The following is a 24,632-nucleotide window of genomic DNA, read 5'->3' as shown; positions in this document are numbered from 1 at the left end:
GCTTGAATGAAATAAAATAAAATAAAATAAATAAAGGGTAAAGTACACAAATAATTTCTTGACTATAGATTATTATTTTGTTAAGTCTCTCGATTATTAAAAAATCATAAAATAATCTCTGGTTATAGAAGTTACTTTGTTGAGTCCATAGATTGTTAAAAGTTAACAAATGATCATCCGACTATTCATTATGTTTCAAACTCGTCATTTTTCATTAAAAAATTAAAGACAATCTAAGATTAACGTTAACATATTGACTGAAATATGATAAAATCTGATCTCATAATCTCAAAAGATTATCATATATAAGTCAGTATGTTAACATGCAACTCAGATGACCGATAATTTTTTAACGAAAAATGATAAGTCTGGAACATAATGAATAGTCGGGTGACCATTTTATAAATTTTAATAGTAGAGATACTTAACAAAATAACTTCCTATAGTGGAGAATACTATTTTGTAAATTTTAATAGTCGGAAGATTTAATAAAATAATATCTTAAAATTGAGAGATGATTTGAGTATTTTACCTATAAAGCAATGAAAATTATAATAAAAAAATCCGAAGATAAAGGAGTAAAAAACTTTCATCGTGTTTTCTGGGAAATAGAAATCATATAAATAAGGAGTGGAGAAAGAATATCCCTTGGCAAAGCAGGCGAAGAAGATCCAAAAATGCCACGTCATGTGGAGTCAATAAATATACAAAATTCAATCCACGTGAGCAATCCTCTCATATACTCAAAACTCTTCTTCTTTTTCCAGATCTTGCAGAAACAAAACCTTTTTTTGGGTCGTTCATATTTTCTCCCTCTTTTTGCAATAATTCTCCGTACTCAGACTGCCCTTTCATAAATCTCATTTAATTCCCCAAGAATTAACCCTTCTGTTACTCTCCTTTCCCTCAGTTTCTTTCTTCTCTTTTGGTTTTTTTTAATTCTTTTTCTCTGTTTTTTTTATTATTTTGGGTTTGATTGGATCGAATATGTCCAAGATTATTCTGGTGACCGGCGGAGCCGGTTATATTGGGAGCCACACGGTGTTGCAGTTGCTCTTAGGCGGTTACAAAGCGGTGGTTGTCGATAATCTCGACAATTCCTCCGATGTTTCCATCAAAAGAGTCAAAGAACTCGCCCGTGAATACGCCAACAACCTTTCTTTTCATCAGGTTCGTTTAACGCTTCAATTCACCGGTCTTTTTTTTTAAGAAATTAAAAATGGATGTATGGAGGTGAAGTTTTCTGATTATTTTAATGCGATTTTAATCTTAGGGTTTTCGTTGCTAATTTGGAGTCTAATTGGTTTAAATTTGATTAATTGAATTGCTATAGCTGGCAACGTGTTGTGTTCTAAAATTGGGTGATATCATGCTGGATTCTTTGTAGATGAAAAACTGCTGAAATAATTGCGAATAGTAGATTTGATTTTCACATTTTTATTTTCTTTTATATTTTGGTGTGTTCTTTTTGAAGGTTTAATTTTGATTAATGAAGCGATTAATCAATTGAATTAAAAATGTTTTTAGCTTTGTCTCCATTGAACTATGATAATGATTTATAACTGCTTTGAAAAATTTATCAGAAATTGCTCAATTGAGTGAGCTACATTAAACAGATTTACTGGGTTATCAGCTGAAGGTTCCTTAAATGTAAAAACAAAATAATAAATAGTGTTTTTTTTATTATCTAATAGTATTATTTTCATTTTGTCGGTACCCAAAATAGTGTTTTATTCATTGTATCTTTGATCTGTACTTTACACTTTTTTACAGGGATGCACTCCTTATATTTGGAATGTTTGAATCTAGTTAATTGTTTGTCTTGATGATATTTAAAAGCTTTAAACATAAAATTTTCTTTGGTAATTAATGGTTAACTTTTAATCATCTGGAAACTAGCAGTTGAAGTGTCACTATTATTATGCTTTTGCTTATATTAATATGCATGGGAGTTCGTCTTATTTTGCCAAAAAAATCCATCATGTGCCGATGTATAAATTGTCCCAAAATTGTTGTATACAAGAAACATTTAATTCATTGAAGTATTTATTTGTGTCAAAGATTTATTTGAACATAAATTTATGACTGAGCTAAAGTTTGGACCACTGCTTTTCAACTGCAGGTGGACCTTCGGGATAGACCAGCTATCGAAAAAATTTTTGCTCAGACAAAGTACTCTCAGGAATTTATATGCTGGTTTTTATTGTGCTTCTCCACTTGATCAATTTCTAAGGTTATTAAATTATCAGGTTTGAAGCTGTGATTCACTTTGCTGGACTAAAAGCAGTTGGTGAAAGTGTAAGTAAACCACTGCTCTATCATGACAACAATGTCGTAGGGACAATTATCCTGTTGGAAGTGATGTCTGCCCAGGGATGTAAAAATGTACATTTCTTTCCCTTTTTGTTCTGCCTTTTTTTTGTTTTGCATCCTCTATGGAAATCATTAGCACTAGAGATAAAGAGAACATATTTTTTTCCCCTTCTTGATCAATTCCAATATAGTTTGTGCAACTTCAGAGTGTAATTTAAGAAAATAAGATCCTGTTAAATCTAGAGTCTGTTTATGAATTTGAATAGTTCATGAGTTATGAATTGTATTGTCTTCTTGAGTCTTAGAAGTTGACCAATCTAATATGATATATTTCAGCTCATCTTTTCATCATCTGCCACTGTTTATGGCTGGCCAAAGGAGGTTCCATGTACAGAAGAGTTCCCGCTGACTGCAGTGAATCCATATGGACGAACCAAGGTATTCAATGAACTTTTCTTGAGTGCGTATTATTTATCAGCTCAGTGAAGCAGTATGAATAAAGGAACTATTATACTTTTACTTTTTTTCTAATAATATTTGGGCATTTTCTCCCGTAGTGTCATCTAATCATATCTGACATGATTGGTCAGCTTTTCGTTGAAGAGATCTGCCGTGATCTTCATAGTTCTGATTCTAAGTGGAAGATCATACTATTAAGATATTTTAATCCAGTTGGCGCACATCCCAGCGGCCACATAGGTGAGGATCCCCGGGGTACTCCAAACAATCTTATGCCTTTTGTGCAACAAGTTGCTGTTGGGAGGCGATCAGCACTGACAGTGTTTGGAAATGATTATTCAACAAAGGATGGTACCGGGGTAAGTTTTTGTTGGAATGACAAGGTGTTGGGTTCCAATGAATCTTATTTCATATTTCAGAATTGGTTTTGAAGATGTCTATGAACTGTGATATGATTTTGAATTCTATTGAGCTTTTATTTACGACTTTCTTTGTTAATTAAGCTTGATATTGTTTAACTCCGAACATGTCCATGTATTGTCTATACTTAATCTTTATCCTTAACATTTGGAATGCATGCATCTTCAGTCTAGCAGCTATTCTAGATGTGGATGCCCAGTTTAGGATTGATACATGTTCTGTGCAGTGCCACTTTGCTACCAAATATTCACAGATTCCCATTTGTCACTTGTCACATCATTCCTTTAACCCATTCGTCCTTGTATTTAAAGTGTGTGCCTTACAGAATTTGTAATTTAGCCAAATAATCTTCAGGACTTTTGGATTATTTTTCACAGTAGCTTTGATAAGGTTCTTTTTGTAACTTAAACATCTATATTTGTTAGTAAATCTGGGTTCAATGTTATGATCACTTGTGACAAAGTGCCATTTCTTGTATCTTTTCAGGTTCGTGATTACATCCATGTTGTTGACTTAGCAGATGGCCACATCGCGGCATTAAAAAAACTATCTGATCCAAAAATAGGTATATATATGCATTCTATTTATATTGTTTACCGGTGCAACTGTTTTTCTATTGATATATATGATACACGAACGTGCATATAGCATAACATTGAAGCTAGAATTCAGTAGAATTGGTACTGATTGCCCATGTTGCTACAGGTTGTGAGGTTTACAACTTGGGAACAGGAAAGGGAACATCGGTTTTGGAGATGGTTTCTGCATTTGAAAAGGCATCCGGCAAGGTATCGTTGTTCTGGCTAGCGTGTGTTTTGTAATTTTAAACAGAGTTGTACATATTGGTTGGTCTTGCTATTTTAGTTTTAACATCCCAAATTTGTCACTTTTATCAGAAAATCCCTCTTAAAATAGTTGGACGTCGGCCTGGTGATGCCGAAGTCGTTTATGCTTCAACCAAAAAGGCCGAGACTGAACTGAAATGGAAGTAAGGGTCCCTTACAGTATAAATTTTGGGGACCTTGTATAGTTGTCTTATATTATTCAATTATGACTTTACAGAGCAAAGTATGGCATTGAAGAGATATGCAGGGATCAATGGAACTGGGCCAGTAAAAACCCATATGGATATGGCTCTTCTCACTCAAAATAGCTCAGTTTCTAACTTATTCATACCACACAATTTTTTTTTTCAGATTATATTTTAGATTATATTTTTTCCTAATTCTCTATTGTTCACAATTTTTTACACTGTTAAAATGGGCATGAATTACAATCATTTTAATGACAATATTCTCTCGTCATTTTATATATCGAGTTAGTTTTTTCTCTACTCTTGGTACATTAATTTCTTAAATTTGTATGTTTATTTAAAGATAATATGCTTAATTAAACAAAAAAAAAAATCGATCAAATGAGAAAAAGAAGAAAAAAAACCCCGGTTATTTGCCTACCAAACTTGCAATGATTTAAGGAATCGGAATGATAAATTTAGTAATAATAAAAAAAAAAGTGTGCTACACGCATGGTAGAATACTAGAAATTGAGATGTCTATAACATTTATTTCAAATTGGTCTCTAAACCTTTAAATATTCCAGTTTCATCTTTAAATTATGACCATCATTCTAAATTAATTCTTAAACTTTTGAGCATTTCAATTTCACCTTCAAACTATGAGCTTCATTATAAATTAGTCCCCAAATTTTTTGAACATTTCAATTTCATCTCAAACTATATATATATACTAATCACATCCAATGTTAACAAAATCGTTATACCAATCTATATTATTATATGTTTGAAAAAACAAAAATTAACCTATATCATGGTTGAAACTAATTATATATTTGGATGAATTTAAAAATGAAATTGGAATATTAAAAAAATTGGGATCAATTTAGAAAGAGATTCATATTTTAGGGATGAAATTAGAATGATCAAAAGTTTAAGGACTAATTTACTATGATTCAGTTTACTGGAACTTCTTGAACTTTGTCATGAAGAGGATGTGTTTTGGAAAGAAATGGAGAAGCTGGATCAATGTTTGCATTTCGACGCCTGCTATTGCGGTGTTAGTGAACAGGTGTCCCTCAAACAGATTTAATATTAAGCGAGGCCTTAGGCAAGGCAAGGTTGCCCTCTGTCGCCACTCCTTTTTAATTTAGTCGGTGAACCTCTGAGCGGGTTATTGCACAAAGCAGAATAAGTGGGAGTTCTCAAGGGTGTCCGGTTTGTGTATCTCTCACATCCAATTCGCAGACGACCTGACGTGTTTTCTGATGCTTGTCCTGAGATGGTTAGAAACAAAAAGGGAGTTTTAAGAGTGTTCGAGGTTGCTGTCAGACTAAGTCTTAATTTAAAAAAGACTAATCTTTACGAAGTAAATCTAGACGAACGTTGCATCAGGGAAAGAACAGTTAATATTGATTGTCGTCGGGATTCCTTCCCAACTGTTTATTTAGGTCTTCCTTTGGGGCAGTCTCGAAATTCTAAGGAATTATGGCAACCTGTTTTGGAGAAGCTTCAGTCTTGTCTTGATGGGTGGAAGGGGAAAGTTCTATCTTTCGATGGTCGTATAACTTTGGTTAAGTCCGTGTTATCAAACCTTCAGGTGTACTGCCTTTCATTATTCTGGTTGCCTGCAGCTATGGCAGATAAAATAAACAAATGCATTGCCAATTTCCTTTGGAGTGAAAAAGGAAGAAGATCAATCCACTGGGTAAAATGGGATAGTGTTTGTAAGCCGAGATCCTATGGTGGTTTTGGATTTTTTGATGTTAGAATCAAGAATTGTCTGCTCCTAAACAAGTGGATTTGGAGATTCTGAAGCGAGTCCAATTGTTTTTGGAGAAGAGTTATCTATGCCAAGTATGGGTTTGATAGAAATTCGTTGTTTCCAAGGCCAATTCAAAGGAGTAAATCCTTTTGGTTATGGAGAAACATCACTTCCCCGTTGTCTATGGAAGATGATATTCTCACTCGTCACTTAAGTTGCATTGTGGAAGATGAGAGAAAGATTGAGTTTTAGAGGACCATTGGACTGAGTTTCCCTCTCTAAAAGAGGTATTTCCTAGAATTTTTGGAATTGCCATTAAAAGGTTAGAGTCGGTTTCTAATGGGGTTTGGTCTTGGAACATTGAGGTAAGAAGGTCGCTTTTCGATCGGGAAATAAGCTTATGGAATACTTTTCTGCATGGCATAAACCGTGCTGTGTCTAGTGCGTTTGGTTTGGATCGATTAAAATGGTCGGGGGCTGTAAATGGTTCTTATTCACCCAAAGAGTTCTGTATTTCTGCTGCCTGCGATGGTCTTGTTGAAGATTGTATTTGGAAAATTGTTTGGGTAAATCTTGCTCCTTTCAAAGTAGAAGCTTTTGTTTGGAAGGCGGCTCTCCAAAGACTTCCATCTTTACTGGAATTATCAAAACGTGGAGTTTCGGTTACGGAATCTAATCATTGTTGTGGTTTTGGATTTGTACTTTTTCTTGGTTCTTTGTAAGTTATAAGTACACTCTTTTTCCTCTATTTAGTTCTAGGGAGTTTTTTTAACGAGTCATATGATTGTGTTTTGTTTTGTTTTGTTTTATATGTGGTACCTTGATAAATCCAAAACAAAACTTCTCTTTTTCAAAAAAAAAAAAACGAGTAATAGTTTAGGGATGAATTAGAATATTAAAAAAATTAGGGACAAATTTGAAATGAAGGTTGTTTGAAGAAAGGATGAAATTAACCTTATTTTTAAAAAATGTAAATGAAGTCATCAAATATGAGAAATAAGTAATTATTTTGATGATTAAAAATATAATTATTATCAAATACACATTGTTAGTTAATTAACAATTTTGGTCAAAATAACTCCTATTGGATGAAAATTATTAGTTAATTAATTAATGATAACTACGTAAAAAGATCATATTTTATGTTCTTTACTTAGGTTATTAGTTATTTAAAAGCCTACTTAACTACATATAGTTGCATTTAGGTCTATGAAGTTGCATTTGGTGGTTTAATTTTGCTACAACATTTTATTGTTGAAATTGGTGATGCGTAAGGGGAAAGGTCGTGTTTTGTTGATGATGTGCAAGTAACTGATGCTAAAGGACTGAAGAAGAATTGGAGAAATGCTACAACATTTTAGACGACATTCATAGGTGCAAAAAAGACAAAAAATACGAAGATATTTTTAATCGCTGTAGTTGTCCACATGTGAAACCTCCTATGCCAGCTGCTCAACCCAAGAATATGAAGAGAATATTTCCTTAGGTTACAAAAGGAATTAAAATCTCATATTTAAGGGGGAATTTAAGAGTCTTTTGGGAGTTAGAGTGTTTTATTGTGAATTAAAGAGTCTCTTGGGAGTTAGAGTGTTTTATTGTGAATTTAAGAGTTCTTGGAAGTTGGAGAGTTTTTTAGTATAAATAAGATAAGAGAGGAAGAGAGAATTGTATGACAAAAAGAGGCAAAACAAAGAGCTCCATTATTTTCTTTTCTTTATTTTCTTCCTCCTATTGTGGTGTTCTCCATAACTAAGCTCCAAGGAGGTAGCAAGTTAGGCCTTTGAGAGAAACTAGCTTGCTAAGGTGGTTCAAGAAAGGTCACGGTGAAACTTGGGAGTTCTCTTCTCCTTTGTTGTTTTTCACTTATATTTATTTGTGGCCTTTGTAATGGAACAAATGATTATTCCCATGGATGATTTGTACTCCACCATGAACTAACCTTATTTGGTGTGGGTTTGCTTTGGAAAATTATATTTTGTTTTAAATGAATGGTTTATGCTTCCATGTTTAAATGTTGTTTTGTTCATTGTTTAAATGTTAATAGCTTAGACTTGTAAGAGCTTTCGAGAGTTAGGCATTTTCTAAGTTTTGATGCCTAATATCGAGAGAGTTAAGTTAGATCGACATGAACAATGGAGCTAAGCTGGGATGGTAAGGCTTTAACTTGCCTTAGAGATAAGGAAAGGGTCTCAACTACTAAAAGGGGTAGAACTTAACCGATAGGAATATGTTGCAATTTACGCTGAGAGGTACTGCCATAGCATTTACTCTGTCAGGTTCCTTACTAGAGATAGCTTAGGAATACTTTAGTAAATCCTGTCGAGCAACATACTCATGGAAAATGTGAACCATTCTAGAGACAAGGTATAGGATTTCTTAGTAAACCCAGTCATTTATCCCTATTGTAGCTTGTTTGTGAGAGATTGTCAAGTTATCTTATTTCATACTCCAATGCTCAACTTTATTTTGTCATAGCAATTCTTTGACTTTACTTTACTGTTTGCTATAGCATTTCACAATCCACACTTCAGTACTTTGCCACAACATTCTTACTCATTTGTTTATACCGCAACATAGACTATATCACTACATCAAAACTATTCTACAACGGTATTTTTAGCGGCGTTTTGAGAGTAAATGTTACTAACTTTAAACGGTATTTTTAGCGGCGTTTTGAGAGTAAACGTTACTAACTTTAAACATATAACGTCGTTTCCATTCTAAACACCACAAAATGGTAAATTTAGCGATGTTTTTATACAAACGTTGTAATAGGGTTAATCTATAGTGGCATTTTTTCAACAAACATCGCAACAGAGTAATACTTTAGCGACGTTGTTATACAAATGTCGTAATAGGGTTAATATATAGTGGCATTTTTTCAAAAAATGACACAATAAAGTAGTACTTTATCGACATTTTTATAAGATGCCCCAATAGGATTATCTATAGTGGTATTTTTTTCGACAAACACCGCAATAGAGTAGTACCTTAGATGCATTTTTATACAAATGTCGCAATGATTAAAATGCATTTTTTTCAAATCAAATGACCAAAATATGAAAGACTTAAAATAAAAGCGACATTTGGTGTATAGCATCATTTTTAGCGGCATTTTTTGATCAAACGTCGCAAAAGACTCTTACTATAGTGGCTTTTGTATACAAACGCAACTATAAACTCATACGTTAGTGGTGTTTTTATGCAGGGCCACTATAGACTCGTACTTTAGTGGCATTTTTATACAAACACCACTAAAGACTCGTACTTTAGGAAATGCATCCCAAATAAAATCAGTAGTGGTGTTTATGAAGTAGCACCGCAATAGGTAGGTACCTTAGCGGCGTTTTTAAATAAAAACACCGCTATTGAACAATATAAGGCGACGCTGTCAGTAAGTGCCACGATTGACCTACAACTTAGTGGCGTTTTAATACCAAACGCCGCAATCATCATATAACCTAGTGGCGTTTACATAAAAAAAAAAAACACCACTACTGAGCAGTACTTTAACATATAGGAATCCAAATCCCTAATTTTATTTGAACCTTCTTCTTCCTTTCAACTCTTATCAGAAATCCGACTGTGCATCACGCCATCATCGCTAGTATGGTTACCAACTGCCGACCATCAGGTATGTCACTGATTTCTTCCCTTCCATATTAGAGTAATAAATATGTTTATTAGGGTACATTTTCTTCTCTCTAGAGCCCTTTCAGTTTGTGAAAACTTATTTAGTAATAAAAAAATATTTACCATTGAGGTTGTCATATTTTCCATTAGGTTTGACGTCAATTTAAGTCAAAGCTCAACATCTCTAACTGATTCCCTAAAGTTAAACATAGCACAACTAATGAAAATAAAGGAGAACAAAATGCAAATGAGGAATTGTTTACCTTTGAAGTTGTTGTAATCAAGATACAAAGATTGGAGAATCGTCAAATTTCTTATTTCTATTGGTATATTTCCTTCCATAGAGTTGTTCGAAAATGATAAATACCTCAATTCTTTGCACTTGTATAAGCTACTGGGAATGCTACTAGAAATTTGATTCCTATACAAGTTTAATAGTTACAATTTAGAAAGGTTATCAAATATTCCCAATTCTAGATGTCATGCAGTGAGATTGTTAGTTATAAAACAACTTTTATCTAATGAAAATAAAAGAGAACGAAATGCAAAGATTGTTCTGATGAAGATACAAAGATTGGATCATTGTCAAATATTTGATTTCTATAGGTATACTTCCTTCCATATAGTTGTTCCAAAATGATAAATACCTCAACTCTTTTCATTTGTACAAGCTACTGGGAAAGCTACCAGGAATCTGGTTTCCGTCCAAGTTTAATACTTGCAATTTAGAAAGGTTATCAAATATTTCCAATTGTAAATGGCCTGCAGAAAGATTCTTAGTTATAAAAGAACTTTTATCTATTGAAAATAAAGGAAAAAGAAATACAAATGAGGAATTATTTACCTTTGAGGTTGTTGTAATCAAGATATAAAGATTGGAGCATTGTCAAAATTTCGATTTTTATAGGTATACTTCTTCCATAGAGTTGTTCCACAATGATAAATGCCTAAACTTTTTGCACTTGTATAAACTACTGGGAATGCTACATACCTGATAAACAGATTTAAGCATTCCAATATGCTTTTATTCAGTGGTGTCGTCACCCATTAACAAGCTTCCCTCTTCTGTACACAAAAGAGATAAGCCTACCTTGCAACCCTCGTACAGTCATATGTACACAAAAGAGAGAACCCTACCCTGCAAATGAACATGGTCGTTTTACGAAAACTGTTCCATTTCATCCTTCCCATATATACGTTGAAGCTCAACACTGACAGGTAAAAATGACTGACAAAGATAAGATACGCACACGAGTAGAATTCCTTTTTATTTTAATCGATAACGAGTACTCACTAAATGTAGTTGCAACAAAAATGATGTTCGGGCGATTTATATCTATAGCAACTCGCAGAATGTTAGGTAACAAAAAAGAGAAGTAATTTCAGTTAGAGACCTTACATTACCTTTTCAAAGCCAGAAGCTCTTCTAGTTAATAGGTGAGCTGGTTATAGTCTGAATAACGAGTACTCACTAACTTTTTTAATGTTTCTAGTTTTGTCTTATTTTAATTTCGTGTGTTATTTATACATGTTTATCGTCTTCCTTGTTCTTGGCGGAGCTAATGCTTTTAGTTTCCACTGTTGATGAAAATGTTTCAATTTCCATATTTTCATGTTTTACATATACACGCAGAACCTCATTGATTTGGCTGGTTCAGAGAGCTCAAAGGCTTAAACAACCGGTGTCAGACGGAAAGAGGGATCTTATATCAACAAAAGCTTGCTAACACTAGGAACTGTGAGTCAAAACTTGCCATTTTTGTTTGACACATGATGGAAATTTAACTTGTCTTTGGTTTGCAATTATTTTCCTTCTTTTTAATATTCTAAGTCATTAGTTAGTCCATCTATGGTGTGTGAGAACATTATGTCTGGGTATACTCTACGTTGATTTAAATTCTTTGGTAACTTAACAAGTGCTTTGAGAGAGCTACGACAGCAGAGTAGCATTGCATTTACCAACTTCCTATTTAGTATTTATTCTCACCTCTGTAAAATAGTGTTTAAATTGAGGGTGAATTCTATGGTAAGCTGGTAACTTTAACAAGTGCTTTGAGCAAGTTACGACAGCAGAGTAGCATAGCATTCACCGACCTCCTATTTAGTATTTATTCCCACCTCTGTAAAATGTTGTTTAAATTGAAAGGGCGAATTCTATGGTAACTTTAACTACTGCTTTGAGAGAGTTACGAAAACAAAGTAGCTTCCTATTTAGTATTTATTCCCACCTATGTAAAATATTGTTATAAATTGAAAGGGTGACACCAAAAGCATTAAATGTAGTTGTTAATTGATTTTAGCATAATGTGTTGCACGATCTTATTTTTCTTCTTTAAATAAATGCTTGCTGAGTTATTAGTTTCTTAAATTGTCAAGACAAGTCTTTAGTAACCACATATTTCAACCCAATAAACAGATAAAACCATGCCTCAGTATCATCTGTCGAGTACTTATCATTTTGTTTTCTGGTGTTTTATGACCAGTAAATAAAATACTAAGAGAAAATGCTAAATCAGTGGGCTAAATCTATGTTGATTGTTATACAGTTCTGGCTTTGTGGTGTATTCTTTAACATTTTAAGGTATGTTAATTGCATAAAATATTTAGAGCACATGATAATACTCCATTCTTATAACTGTAAGTTTGTGAAAGAGAGAGTTCTGATCCTTAATTTACCACAACAAATTAACCACATGAAGATCTTGATACGTTGAAGCCCTTAAACCGAAGTAGTACTTTCCAAACTCTTCTTAATACTTTTTTTGGTTTATTATTCCATTTAATTAATATCATTTCTTGGCCCATTAGGCCACTCACACATTCTAGCTAGATCATTCATATTTTGATTCATGATTCGCTTGTAGACTTAAAAGTTTTGGTTATTATAAATGTCATTTGAGTTATCTCAAAAATTTTAGTATATTAACTAAATTTTCACATTTTTACGGTGTTGAAAGTTCTAATTGGATCCTTCCCCTTACTGGATTCTTCTCCCACTATCCATCCCTTTATAAAACCACGAGAATTCTTCATTATTAATTAATTATTATGATAGTGACTTAGCAAATTCTCTCTTTTGTACTTAAGTATCACCGATAAGTTAGGTGTATTATGTAAGCAATAAAGGAGGAAATGTAATGCTTATTTTTAGTTGCTTACTTTCTCTATAATATTAGCAATTAATATTCTAGAAATACGAAATGAATAAGAGTTGGATGGATTTGTCAAGGGTAAGCAAAGAATATCGAAATTGAGTCGAAATTTTTCTAAATTTAGCTTTTGTGAATGCAAGCAAAGAGAATATGATTTTTTTGCCCGTGTAAGAAGTGTGCTAACATTAATTGGTACATTCGTAAAGTTGTTTATGAACATCTAGTTATTTTTGGCTTTGTTTGGGGCTATAGAAAATGGATATTTCATGGAGAGTTAACATCTCATAGATCTTCTTCCACGATTTATTCGACTTATCCTTCTAATTCTCACCATCGATATGTTAGAGAAGATGACATGGAAGGTATGTTGCGAGATGCATTTAATATGCATAGTCATCATCAATCTATTAGAGAAAATGATTGTGACAATGATGTTAATGATTTCACTAGATGAGAAGAAGTGAATGTGCTGAAGAGCCAAATGGAGAAGCGGGAAAGTTTTACAAGTTGCTTAATGAAATGAATGGACAACTTTATGAGGGATCAAAAATATTCAAAGCTCTCTTTTTGCATTCGTCTTTTCCACTTAAAATGCTTGGGAGGGTGGACTTGTAACTCTTTTACGTAGTTATTACAGTTTCTAGGATTGCTCGTCTAAACAAAATATGCACAGCATTTTAGTTGCATTTAGGTTATATTTGCTTGTGGTGGATAAGTTTTTCTTCGGTAAAATTTATTTGGGTTAACTGATGCTGCTGAGGAGAAAGGGTTTGTATGGATTGTGTATGTACAGGAAACTTACAGAGGAAGAACATTTCAGTCGCGACAACGTAAATTGCAAGGGACAATGGAACAGAGAAGAACGTGAGGAGTAGATTTATCTTGCCAGGGCAAGGTTTATCTTCAAAGTCTGAAGCGGATATGAAGAAATTCCCTATGTCATATGCCAGCTGGATGACCTCCTTCACGTGCAAGGAAGCCCTAAAAATTCTGCCAGCCGCCATTTCTTTTTTAGTCTGGATGAATAATAACGGTTATTTAAGGAATCTCCAATTATGTGAAACCCTAGGAGATTCCTCTCTATAAATATTCAACCGTAGTCGCTAAAGAGATAAGGCAAGGAAGAAGAGAAAAGAGCATTGCTGAAGGTGTAAGCGAGTGAATGTAGTGCTTTCCCACCGTTTACCAACCGACCTTCCTTGGTGTCCTCCATAGCCAGACTGTAGTAGAGCGGTGGTCAGGTCTTGAGAGAGGCTGATCACCAAGGCAGGCACGATGTTGATCAGAATTGTCACGACAGAGCCCTCAGTTTTGGGAGTTGTTATTCCTTTGTTCTTAAATTTTTTACATGTTTGGGGTTGTATTAAACAATGATACTTGGATGACTTTTTAATAGCACCATGACTGTCTTACTTGGTGTTAATCTTTGTTTTGCCTAGATAATTATTTTATGCTTTATGAATGATGACTTATGATTTTTCTCATGACTGTTTTGTTCAGTGTTTGAATATTTTACCTTGACAATGTAAGAGCATCGAGAGATTGTCTGGGGTTTTGGTAAAACATGTCTTGGCAATGTAAGAGCATCGAGAGGTCACCTCTTGTCTAGATAGTGATTCTTAGATTCAAGAGAATTAAGATAGATCTATATGAACAATGGAATGGATCCGGGATGGTGATGTTCTAACTTGTCTACCTTAGAGATAAGGAGTAGGTTTCAATCGACTAAAAGGGATAGACGCTAGAGTAGGATAGACAACGACTATAGTTCACGTGAAAGGTATTGCTACAACAACAGTCTGACAAACCAATGGTTGTAGTTAACGCTGAGTAGTATTGCCATAGAAACCGTCTAAGAATACTTAGTAATCCTGTCGGGTAACTTAAGCAAGTCGTAATAATTCATTCTAGACTTAGAATAATTGTTGTCAATGCAAAAGATTAGCATAAGTGCTCTGTGGCAAGTCTGAATATGTAAGGTTGTTTGAATTATACTTAAATCAACATTTGTTTTTGTTTTGTTTTATAGTCTACATATTTATTTTGTCTCGACCAAACTTTACTTCGATCATACATTATAGTATTTTTTTTCTTAATATTAGTTTAGATTGACAAGATAATAGGAATTAGCTTGTGGCAACTAGTTCTAGTTGTGGTGAAGGTTAAAACCGTAGACCAATCCCTAAGGAGACGATAACTCACTTACCCTATATTACTTGATTCGATTTTATATACTTGCACAGAATTACTTGCCTTAGCATATACATTTACAAGCGATCAAGTTTTTGGTGCCGTTGCCGGGGATTGGCAACTGACGAAATTTTTATTCGCCATAACAAGTTTTTCTTATCGCCTTATATTTAACTAGTCTAATGTAGTTTATTATTTTCTTTTGTAGGTTTTTATTGCATGACCCTGAGATCTGCTGGTAAACCATTGGAACCATTTGACCCTGAAGTTGAACAATCATTCAGATAGAGGCTACATGACCAAAGAACCAGAGAACATTTAAACCAACTACAATTACAAGGCAATAACATGGGAGATCACGACGATCCAGATGTAGCAATTAATCTTCAAGTTGCAAGACCAAGAGCGATACAAGATCATTTGAACCCAATTCTCGATAAACTCAATCCAGGTATAGTGGCACCTGAAATACAAGCAACTCATTTATAACTTAAACCAGTGATGTTTAATATATTAAATTCTATTGGTCAATTTGGTGGTTCGCCCAATGAGGATGCTAGACATCATATTCGTGCTTTTCTTGAAGTATGCGACTCGTTTCGACAACAAGGAGTACATGAAGATGTGTTTAAAATAAAACTTTTCCCTTATTCCCTACGCGATAGAGTGAGAGCTTGGCTTAGTGGAGTTTCTTTAGGCTCGATAGAGTCATGGGAAAATTTATGCAAAAGTTTCCTACTTCGATATAATCCGTCCAATATGAATACACAGCTTCACAATGACACTGCAAGTTTTTGCCAAAGAGATGATGAATCAATGTACGAATGTTGGGATAGGTATAAAAGTATACTTTGCAAATGTGTCAACCATGGATTTCATGACTGGACTCAAGTAGTGATGTTTTATAACAGAGTTAATGCACCTACTCGAATGATGTTATATGCCTCAGCAAATGGCACCTTACTTGAAAAATCACTCGGGAAGCGTTTGATATCATCGACAGGATAGCGGATAATGATTATCAATTACCAAATACAAGATTAGGAACCAGAAGAAAAACATGTGGAGCATATGAATTAGAGGGTAAGGATTCGGTAGCTGTTCAACTTTCTGCCATAAATAATATGTTAAAAAATTTGCAACATCCTAATGAGGTAAGAGAATTCAAGGTGACCAACAACACATGCATATTTTGTCACGGAAACCATCATGAGAGTGAATGTCCAGAAAACCACGAGTCAACCAATTTTGTGGGTAATTATAACCGGAGCCATATTAACCCCTATTAAAACACGTATAATCCTGGTTGGAGACAACATCTGAACTTTTCATGGAGTAATCAAAGGAACAGTAACAATCAAGTAGCAAATTACAGGCCACAGCAGAATAATTCAGACCATCAACATTTTCAGAATTATCATCATCAGTTGCCCTGGCAAAATAATAAAGGTACAACTTCTTCCTCTAATACTAATTCAAATACTAACTCTTTGGAGTTGTCATTGCAGGAATTTATGGCATTGACAAAAGATTTCATGGCCTCAATAAAGACCTTGATGCACGAGCATTGTACAACAATTAAAAACCAAGGAAATTTGTTACAAAGCCAAGCTACACTTTTGCAAAGCCATAGTTCATCTCTAAGAGCATTAGAGAATCAAGTGGGCCAAATTGCTACGACATTACATTCTCCCCCACAAGGAAATCTCCCTAGTGATAATGAGATCACTAAACATCATGGAAAGGAGAAATACAATGTACTTACACTAAGGAGTGGAACACATGCCAACTAAAATGACAAGTTTGGGGGAGAACACCTAAACAGTCCTCGCCATGGCATAACACAACCAGAGGATCGAGCTAAAAATGAGGAACAAGATGAATCACTTGAAGGGAAGGAAAGGATGAAGGCTCAAAAAAGCATCGTCCAGATAATGAGAAATTCATGGCCAAGGCCAAAGATTCTTCAGCACCAAACGCGGATAATATGAGACCTCCACCACCGTTCCTTAACGATTGAAGAAACATAATGATGATATCTAGTTCAAGAAATTCGTTGATGTTCTGGACCAGTTGTATATCAATGTGCCCTTGCTTGAAGCCATCGAGAAAATGCCTTCCTATGCCAAGTTTCTTAAAGACATCATTACAAAAAAGATGAAGGCAAAACATGTCGCCACGGAAACATAAATATGTTCTACAGTAAGCAAACTCCCACCAAAAAAGACCCTGAAAATTTTATAATACCGTGTTCAATTGGTAATAACTTTGTAGGAAGAACTCTTGTTGATTTGGGATCAAGTGTAAATTTGATACCAAATTCCATATTTATGAAACTAGAAGGGTATCATGCTTGTCCAACCACAGTGATCCTACAGCTGGCCGATCAGTCTTATGTGCGGCCCGAGGGCAGAATAAAAGACGTCATAGTAAAATTGGACAGATTTGTATTTCCAGTTGATTTCCTCATCTTGGACTATGAAGCTTATGAAAATGCACCTATCATTCTGGGACGACCTTTTTTAGCCACTGGAAGAATCCTAATAGATTGTGAAAAGGGAGAATTCACAATGCGAGTAGGAGAGCAAAGCGTCACCATCAATGTATTCAACTCCATGAAATATGTGGACGACTCATAGGAATGACAATTCCTTAGAAAAGTAAGGAAAAAGAAATCCTTGGACATGATGGATCTCTAAGGCTAGACGAATACAACGATTTGTACCATGACCCTACAACTGAGATGCACGAACAAGAAAACTATGACCCAGGTGAATTATTTTCAAAAGACGATTCTGAAAATTATGGCCCTGACAACAGAAATCTGAATAAAGCACACAATAGGTGCCCTGAAAATGACACCAATGCAGGATACGAAGGAAAGACAAAGGAACAATCGAGGCTTCTTCATAATAGATCATGTATGAAATTTGAACCATTAGATTTTGATGAAGCTAAGTCTTCAGAATCATCTTTACAACATGCACCCAATTTGGAGCTTAAAATTTTGCCATCACATTTGAAGTATGCTTACCTAGGAGTGAATGAAACTTTACCAGTAATAATCTCTGCTAATCTAACCTCCAAACAGGAGAATAGTTTGTTGAATATTTTGTCACAGCACAAAAAGGCTATAGGATGGACAATGAAAGACTTGAAGGGAATTAGCCCTACCATATGCATGCACAAGATCAATTTAGAAGATAGCCATAGTACTTCGGTGGAACCCCAAAGAAAGATCAACCCGATCATGAAGAAGGTAGTTATGAAAGAAATAATAAAATGGTTAAATACGTGAGTGATTTATTCTATATCCGATAGTTCATGGGTCAGCCCGATGCAATGTGTGCCAAAAAAAGGTGGTGTAACCGTCGTTAAAAGCGAACATGACGAGCTCCTCACTACTAGAACAGTCACGGGTTGGCACATATGTATGGATTACAGGAAGCTTAATAAAGCGACAAAGAAAGACCATTTTCCCTTACCTTTCATCAACCAAATGCTTAATAGGTAAGCGGGAAAAGCATTTTATTGCTTCCTCGATGGATACTCAGGATATAATCAAATAGCCATAGCACCGGAGGATCAAGAGAAAACCAATTTCACATTCCCATATGGTACCTATGCATTTAGACGGATGCTATTTGGGTTGTGTAACGCTCCAGCTACATTCCAAAGATGTATTATGGCAATCTTTTCAGATATGGTGGAAGAATGTATGGAAATATTTATGGATGACTTCTCTGTCTCAGTTGATGATTTTAATCGATGCCTCGACAATATATCCAAGGTACTGAAATGATGTGAAGAAGCCAACCTAGTACTAAATTGGGAGAAATGCCATTTTATGGTAACTGAGGGAATAGTGTTGGGTCACAAACATATCGAGGCATTGAAGTCGATAAAGCCAAGGTGGAAGTAATCACAAACCTTCCCCCACCCACTAATGTGAGAGGTGTAAGCAGTTTCCTTGGACATGCAGGATTCTACAGGCGGTTCATAAAAGATTTTTCTCAAATCTCTAAACCCTTGTGTCTTTTACTTCAACAAAATCATCCATTTGAATTTACTGATGACTATTTGAATGCCTTTACAGATTAAAAAAAAACTTTCGGCAGTACTAATTGTTATCCCACCTGACTGGAACGAACTTTTTGAGCTCATGTGGGATGCTAGTGATTATGCAATCGGAGTACTATTAGGGCAACAAAAAAGTAAGATCTTTCATGTTATCTACTATGTGAGCCGTACTCTTAATGATGCACAAGTGAACTATACCACCACTGAAAAAGAGCTCTTAGCGGTAGTATTTGTATTCGATAAGTTTAGGCCATATCTAATAGGCACTAAGGTAATTGTGCATACAGATCATTTGCCATTAAATATTTGATCAAATGGATATTATTACTACAAGAGTTCGATTTAGAGATCAATGATAGAAGGGGTACAAAAAATCAAGTAGCAGACCATTTGTCTAGATTAGATAATAAATCTGATTGTCAAGACATAATAGAAATTCAAGAGGATTTCCCTGATGAGATAATATTATTTGTCACGGCTGCGCAATGGTATGCTGACATAGTTAACTTTCTTGTTAGTGGTATTGTTAATCCTGATTTATCTAACCAGGGCCGAAAAACGTTCCGACATGATGTGCGACAAGCAATTTGATGACCAAATAATCCAAATATGCGTTCCAGAAGAAGAGCAGAAAGAAAATCTACTTCAATGTCACTCGTCACCGTATGGAGGGCATTTTGGTGGAATGAGAACAACGACAAAAGTACTTCAGTCCAAATTCTATTGGCCAATCTTGTTCAAAGATGAACATAAATTCTATAAGTCATGTGATAGATGCCAACGAACAGGGAACATATCAAAATGACATGAGATGCCATGGCAAAATATTATGGAGATTGAACTTTTCGACGTATGGGGAATAGACTTCATGGGACCCTTTCCCACATCCTTTGGAGATTTGTAAATCCTCTTGGTAGTGGATTAGGTACCAAGTGGGTTGAAGCCATTTCAACACCTAAGAATGATTCCAAGACGGTGCTAAAATTTTTGCAAAAAAATATATTTACACATTTTGGAACGCCACGAGCTATCATTAGTGACGAAGGCACTCATTTCGATAACAAATTAATTGCCAAGGCATTGAAACAATATGGAGTGCGATATAGGATCGCTATGGCATACCACCATGAGACTAATGGACAAACATAAGTGTATAACTGAGAAATCAAGAAGATCCTAGAGAATGTTGTCAACCCAAGTCGAAAGGACTGATCGCCAAAGCTAGATGAAGCATTTTGGGCTTATCGCACAATATTCAAGACACCGTTGGGATTGTCCCCGTTCAAACTGGTCTACGAAAAAGAATGTTATCTGCCTATAGAACTTGAACATAAAGCCTATTGGGCCATCAAAAAGTTAAACATGGATGCTCAGCTTGTTGGAGAATGGAGACTCTTGGAACTGAACGAGATTGATGAATCCAGAGCACACGCATACAAAAATGTCCGCCTATACAAAGAGAAAACAAAACGATGGCATGACAGAAAGATATTACCTAGGTAATTTTATTATGGACAACAAGTATTGCTCTACAATTCACGTCTTAAGTTATTCCCAGGCAAGCTAAAGTCACGATGGTCCGGACCGTTCATTGTACATCAAGTTCATAACAATGGGGCAATAGAAATCAAGAACCAAGATGATGGTTCCATCTTCAAGGTGAACGAGAAGAGGCTAAAGGAGTACAAAGGAGCCCCATACATGCGAGATAAATCGGCATTAATGGCACAAGATGCCCAAGAGTTTACCTTAGTTACTTGAACAATTATTTGTTGCCTAGGCAACGAAAATTTGAATTTTGTACATAAATAATGTAGATGCTCCTTTTTGTCCGGGGCTAAGTCGGAGCATATCCGAAACAATGATAGGCTTAAAGAAGAACCCAAATCAGTGGGAGCCCAAATTAAGTCCAATGACCCAGCAGAAATAGATTCCAGTCCGCGTGAATCCTGGAAAAGAAAGTGGCTAGGAGTTAACAAAGGGGAGAAAGAAGTTGACAAGAATCAGGAGCCATTATTGGTAGTGGGGAGGAGCACGCTACTTGAACAACTAAAAAACTGTAAAGAGTCATTTTTTGGAGGGATATCAACATCAGAAATCACACAGCGAAGAGGGGAAATTAACCGAGAGCAAAAAAAACGAACACAGAGAAGAGGAGAAATTAACCGAGAGCAAAAAAACAAAAGGAACCTCCATTGTTTCTTTTTACAGAAAGTAGATGGAAAAACAAAAAAAACATTATACTGTATTTTTTTCCTTCAATTTGAAAATCAAAGGAACGGAAGAGTTCACTCGTTTCAACGAATCAAAGCAATACAAAGTGGAATTCAGTTCCTACAAGGTTTTTCTTTTATTTCCTACGATTACATTAGTATTTCCATTCATCTATTTTAAATTTTTTTAAAACTAAATGCAAATTGTAAAGTATTAAAACAGAGATATATACCCGAAGCAGTAAATGCATGACGTTTTTTTCGATTTGGTTATTATCTATTGAGGTATCAAGATAAAAAATAGAAATAAGTAGGGGCTTTAAGTTTACCTTAGCGTTTAGAGCACTACGCCATCATTGAGGGGTCGAGTTTAACGTCGAAAGGGAGGGTTCATTGATTTACCTTATTCGTCGAAAGTGTCGTGTGAGCTTCGAAGGGTTTGTAGCGTAAGAGATCTTGAGGGTTTTGGATAACCGATGATGGCCAAGCTCCGGTCATGGGTCTGTGGAAATGAATGGCACCGTGTGAGTGGAGAGAATGGAAAAGTGAGGAATGGCAAAGTGTTTCCTGCGTGAGTTTAGTTTAGGTTTAGGTTATTTAGGTTTTATATTAGATGTTTAGGGTAAATTAGCTCCTAGTCCCCAAATCTTAAGCATCCTTTGTAAATTTGCCACCAGGGAGATTAATTTTTGAATTTAACCCCTTTTTTATTGTTTATCCCGATTTCATCATTTTCCACTTTTAGTATTAGTTATAATTTTGTTGAATTATTTAGGTGTAGATCCCTTATATTTATATGTGTTTTATTTAAGTCCATTATGTTTATGTTTGTTTTTCTTTAAGTCTTTGTTTTAATTTTTAATTAGTATGTTTAATTTTATGTGTATTTAAATTTAGTCCTTATTTTAACATGTATATATACACTTTTTAAATTTATAGTTTAGCATGTTATGATTTTGTTTTTATATTTAGGTCACATGTGTTCATAATATGTCAATATGCATAATTTATGAATTTTAATTAAAATATACGTATATAATTTTTTGTATATCACGTTGTATGATGTTTTTAATTTTGTTTAATTAATTTTGGCATGACATCCTTTTTTGCACGATTCGCATGGTAACCTCATTTGCATAACTCAACATAATACATAATTGGATTAAGGGTAATACACTTTTAATTTAAAATTATTTTAAGTGGGTTGTCTTACGCATTTGAGGTCCGCTTTTAATAAATTTAAAATAAAAGTGTATCCCGAAAGTGAAACCTAAAAATCGATTCTTCACCTAAAATTTGGGAACGAAAGAAAAGGAAGTGTTCGTTTATTTAAATTTATCGAGAAAAGGTTGTTATAGCTTTTAAGATATGGTCTCGATATTTGTAAATAATCGAACACTCTTTATCTTTCTAAAACGACTCGGTAATGTTAATTTAATTTATTTGAGTGCTTTTGAATAATTTTAAATTTACGTCTTTGTTTTATGGGATCAAAAATCAAATTAAGTTCGAATTTGTAAAGTTCAATGCAAAGACATTAATTAATCGACTAGGTACCGTTTCAGGGCGTTGTGGGGGTGCTAATCCTTCCCCGCACGTAACCGACTCCCGAACTCAGATTTTGGTAACACAGACCTTAATTTGTTGTTTTAATTAAAATTTATTTTTATTTAAAATAACGAACATTTTTGGGTGCCCAATCATACCCTAACCAAAGATTGGTGGCGACTCTTCGAACTGTATTTTTCGATCGTAAAGGAAATCTAAAATTTTTCGAAACGAGAGGTCTTTTAAATCCCATTTGTTTTTAAATTAAAAAGAGATAATTAAGAAATAATGTGGTTTTTAAAATCTCGCTTTTTCACCTTTTAGAAAAAAAATCGTTTCGACAGCTTGGTGACTCTGCTGGGGACTATTGGACTTTTTTAGAGAGTCAGGCCGATAGTCAATTAATTAATTGTCTTTGCAATTGAAAATTATAAATTCGTTTTAATTTGGTTTTTGATCCCTTGTTTTGTTTTTAATAAGTTTTGTTTGTATTTTGAATTTTTTGATTTAATTCGATTAACAATTAAATAATTGTACTAATTTATTTGTTAATGTTTCAGACTGATTGTGTGAATTTAGGAAAGTTGAGTGTTTTTATTGTGTGCTTTTTCGCTTTTCCTCACACACTACACAACTGCATTGTCATAACATGGCTAAAACCCCGCTCCGTCCTATTTAAGTAGGAGTGAGAGACTATGCCCTTGTGTGGTTTTCACCTCCGTATGGGATAGTGGATCGCTCCTGGAGCTCACGCCTTATGGTCCTCGTGATGGTAATCACCTCCGCATGGACATAAGGAGGTGTGTTCCCTCGAAATTGAACTCGATCCCCTAAAGCCTATGATAGGCAAGGATTGAGGGTTCGGCAGCCCAAGAGGGCATCGACAAGGACAATTCGAGAAACTATTAGTTTAGAACCGAACTCGACATATAGTGAACATAGAGCCTGAACTTAGATTAAGCCAAACCTGAACCTTAAGAATTCCGTGAGGAGAGTACACAAAGAAAAGCTTTTTTTTTGAGTCATTTATTTTCGTTTTTTGAATAAATGCTTGCGAACTAGATATCATGCGGTTAGGTTTATTTTTCGAACAAGCATGCGAACTAGATATCATGCGGTTAGGTTTATTTTTCAAACAAGCATGCGAATTAGATATCATGAGGTTAGGTTTATTTTTCGAACAAGCATGCGAATTAGATATCATGCGGTTAGGATTTCTTTTTGTGAATAACAAAGCATGGGGGTAGATATCATGTTGGGTAGGATCTGATAAAGCATGATTGGGTAGCCAACATGTGTGGATAGGATTCTTGAACAAATTATTATCCCGACCTAATTGATTTATGTTTACTGACCGATCTTTTGTTGTCTTTTCCTTGTTTCTTTTCTGTTTTGCATTGCACTATCCATTACATGGTGTTGATTTGGGATCGATGTCCATATAGAAGGCTAATAATATGGAACGAACGGTTCAGAAAGAGGTTGAGGACAATGCGGATGTTCTGAGGTGGTCGGAACAGTCCCAATTGACCAATGGGGACAGTGTGATGCCTGGATACGTGTCGGAGTTATTTGGTTACACTCACATCAGCGTACGTCAGAATGATATGAGTGAGCTAAGAGAGGTATGGGGAAGATGGGAAGCAGTCGATAAGGAGATATTTTATCAGTTGTATGGTGATATTTCTTATCTTCTGGATGTTCCTATTGACCGAAATCTGTTTAGAGTATTGGCGCAGTTCTGGAATCCGGCTTATAGCTGTTTCACATTTGGTAGAGTGGATCTAACACCAACAATAGAGGAGTATCAAGCTTTGGTCCGTTGTCCGAGGTCCCAGATAAATAGA

At 34.9% G+C, this 24,632-nt stretch overlaps 1 protein-coding gene across 2 annotated transcripts; it reads left to right on the top strand.

Annotated features, from left to right (window-relative positions):
* The first annotated feature begins 822 nt into the window (after positions 1-822).
* LOC120146348 (UDP-glucose 4-epimerase GEPI48-like) lies at positions 823-4,503 on the top strand. Of its 2 annotated transcripts, none has more exons than XM_039159938.1 (9): positions 823-1,170; positions 2,123-2,172; positions 2,250-2,385; positions 2,650-2,751; positions 2,871-3,131; positions 3,679-3,757; positions 3,898-3,980; positions 4,089-4,180; positions 4,255-4,503. In XM_039159938.1, the coding sequence occupies exons 1-9, from the start codon at positions 988-990 to the stop codon at positions 4,343-4,345; spliced, it is 1,077 nt and encodes a 358-aa protein (XP_039015869.1). In that variant the 5' UTR covers positions 823-987; the 3' UTR covers positions 4,346-4,503. The 2 variants fall into 2 exon arrangements, with proteins under 2 accessions (XP_039015869.1, XP_039015870.1); XM_039159939.1 differs by having other exon boundaries at positions 824-1,170; positions 2,904-3,131.
* Positions 4,504-24,632: the final 20,129 nt, after the last annotated feature.

This window comes from Hibiscus syriacus, unplaced genomic scaffold (assembly GCF_006381635.1).
Source record: "Hibiscus syriacus cultivar Baekdansim isolate YM2019G1 unplaced genomic scaffold, ASM638163v2 tig00110912_pilon, whole genome shotgun sequence".
Classification (NCBI taxonomy): Eukaryota; Viridiplantae; Streptophyta; class Magnoliopsida; order Malvales; family Malvaceae; genus Hibiscus; species Hibiscus syriacus.
This window is presented reverse-complemented; position numbering and strand designations above follow the sequence as displayed.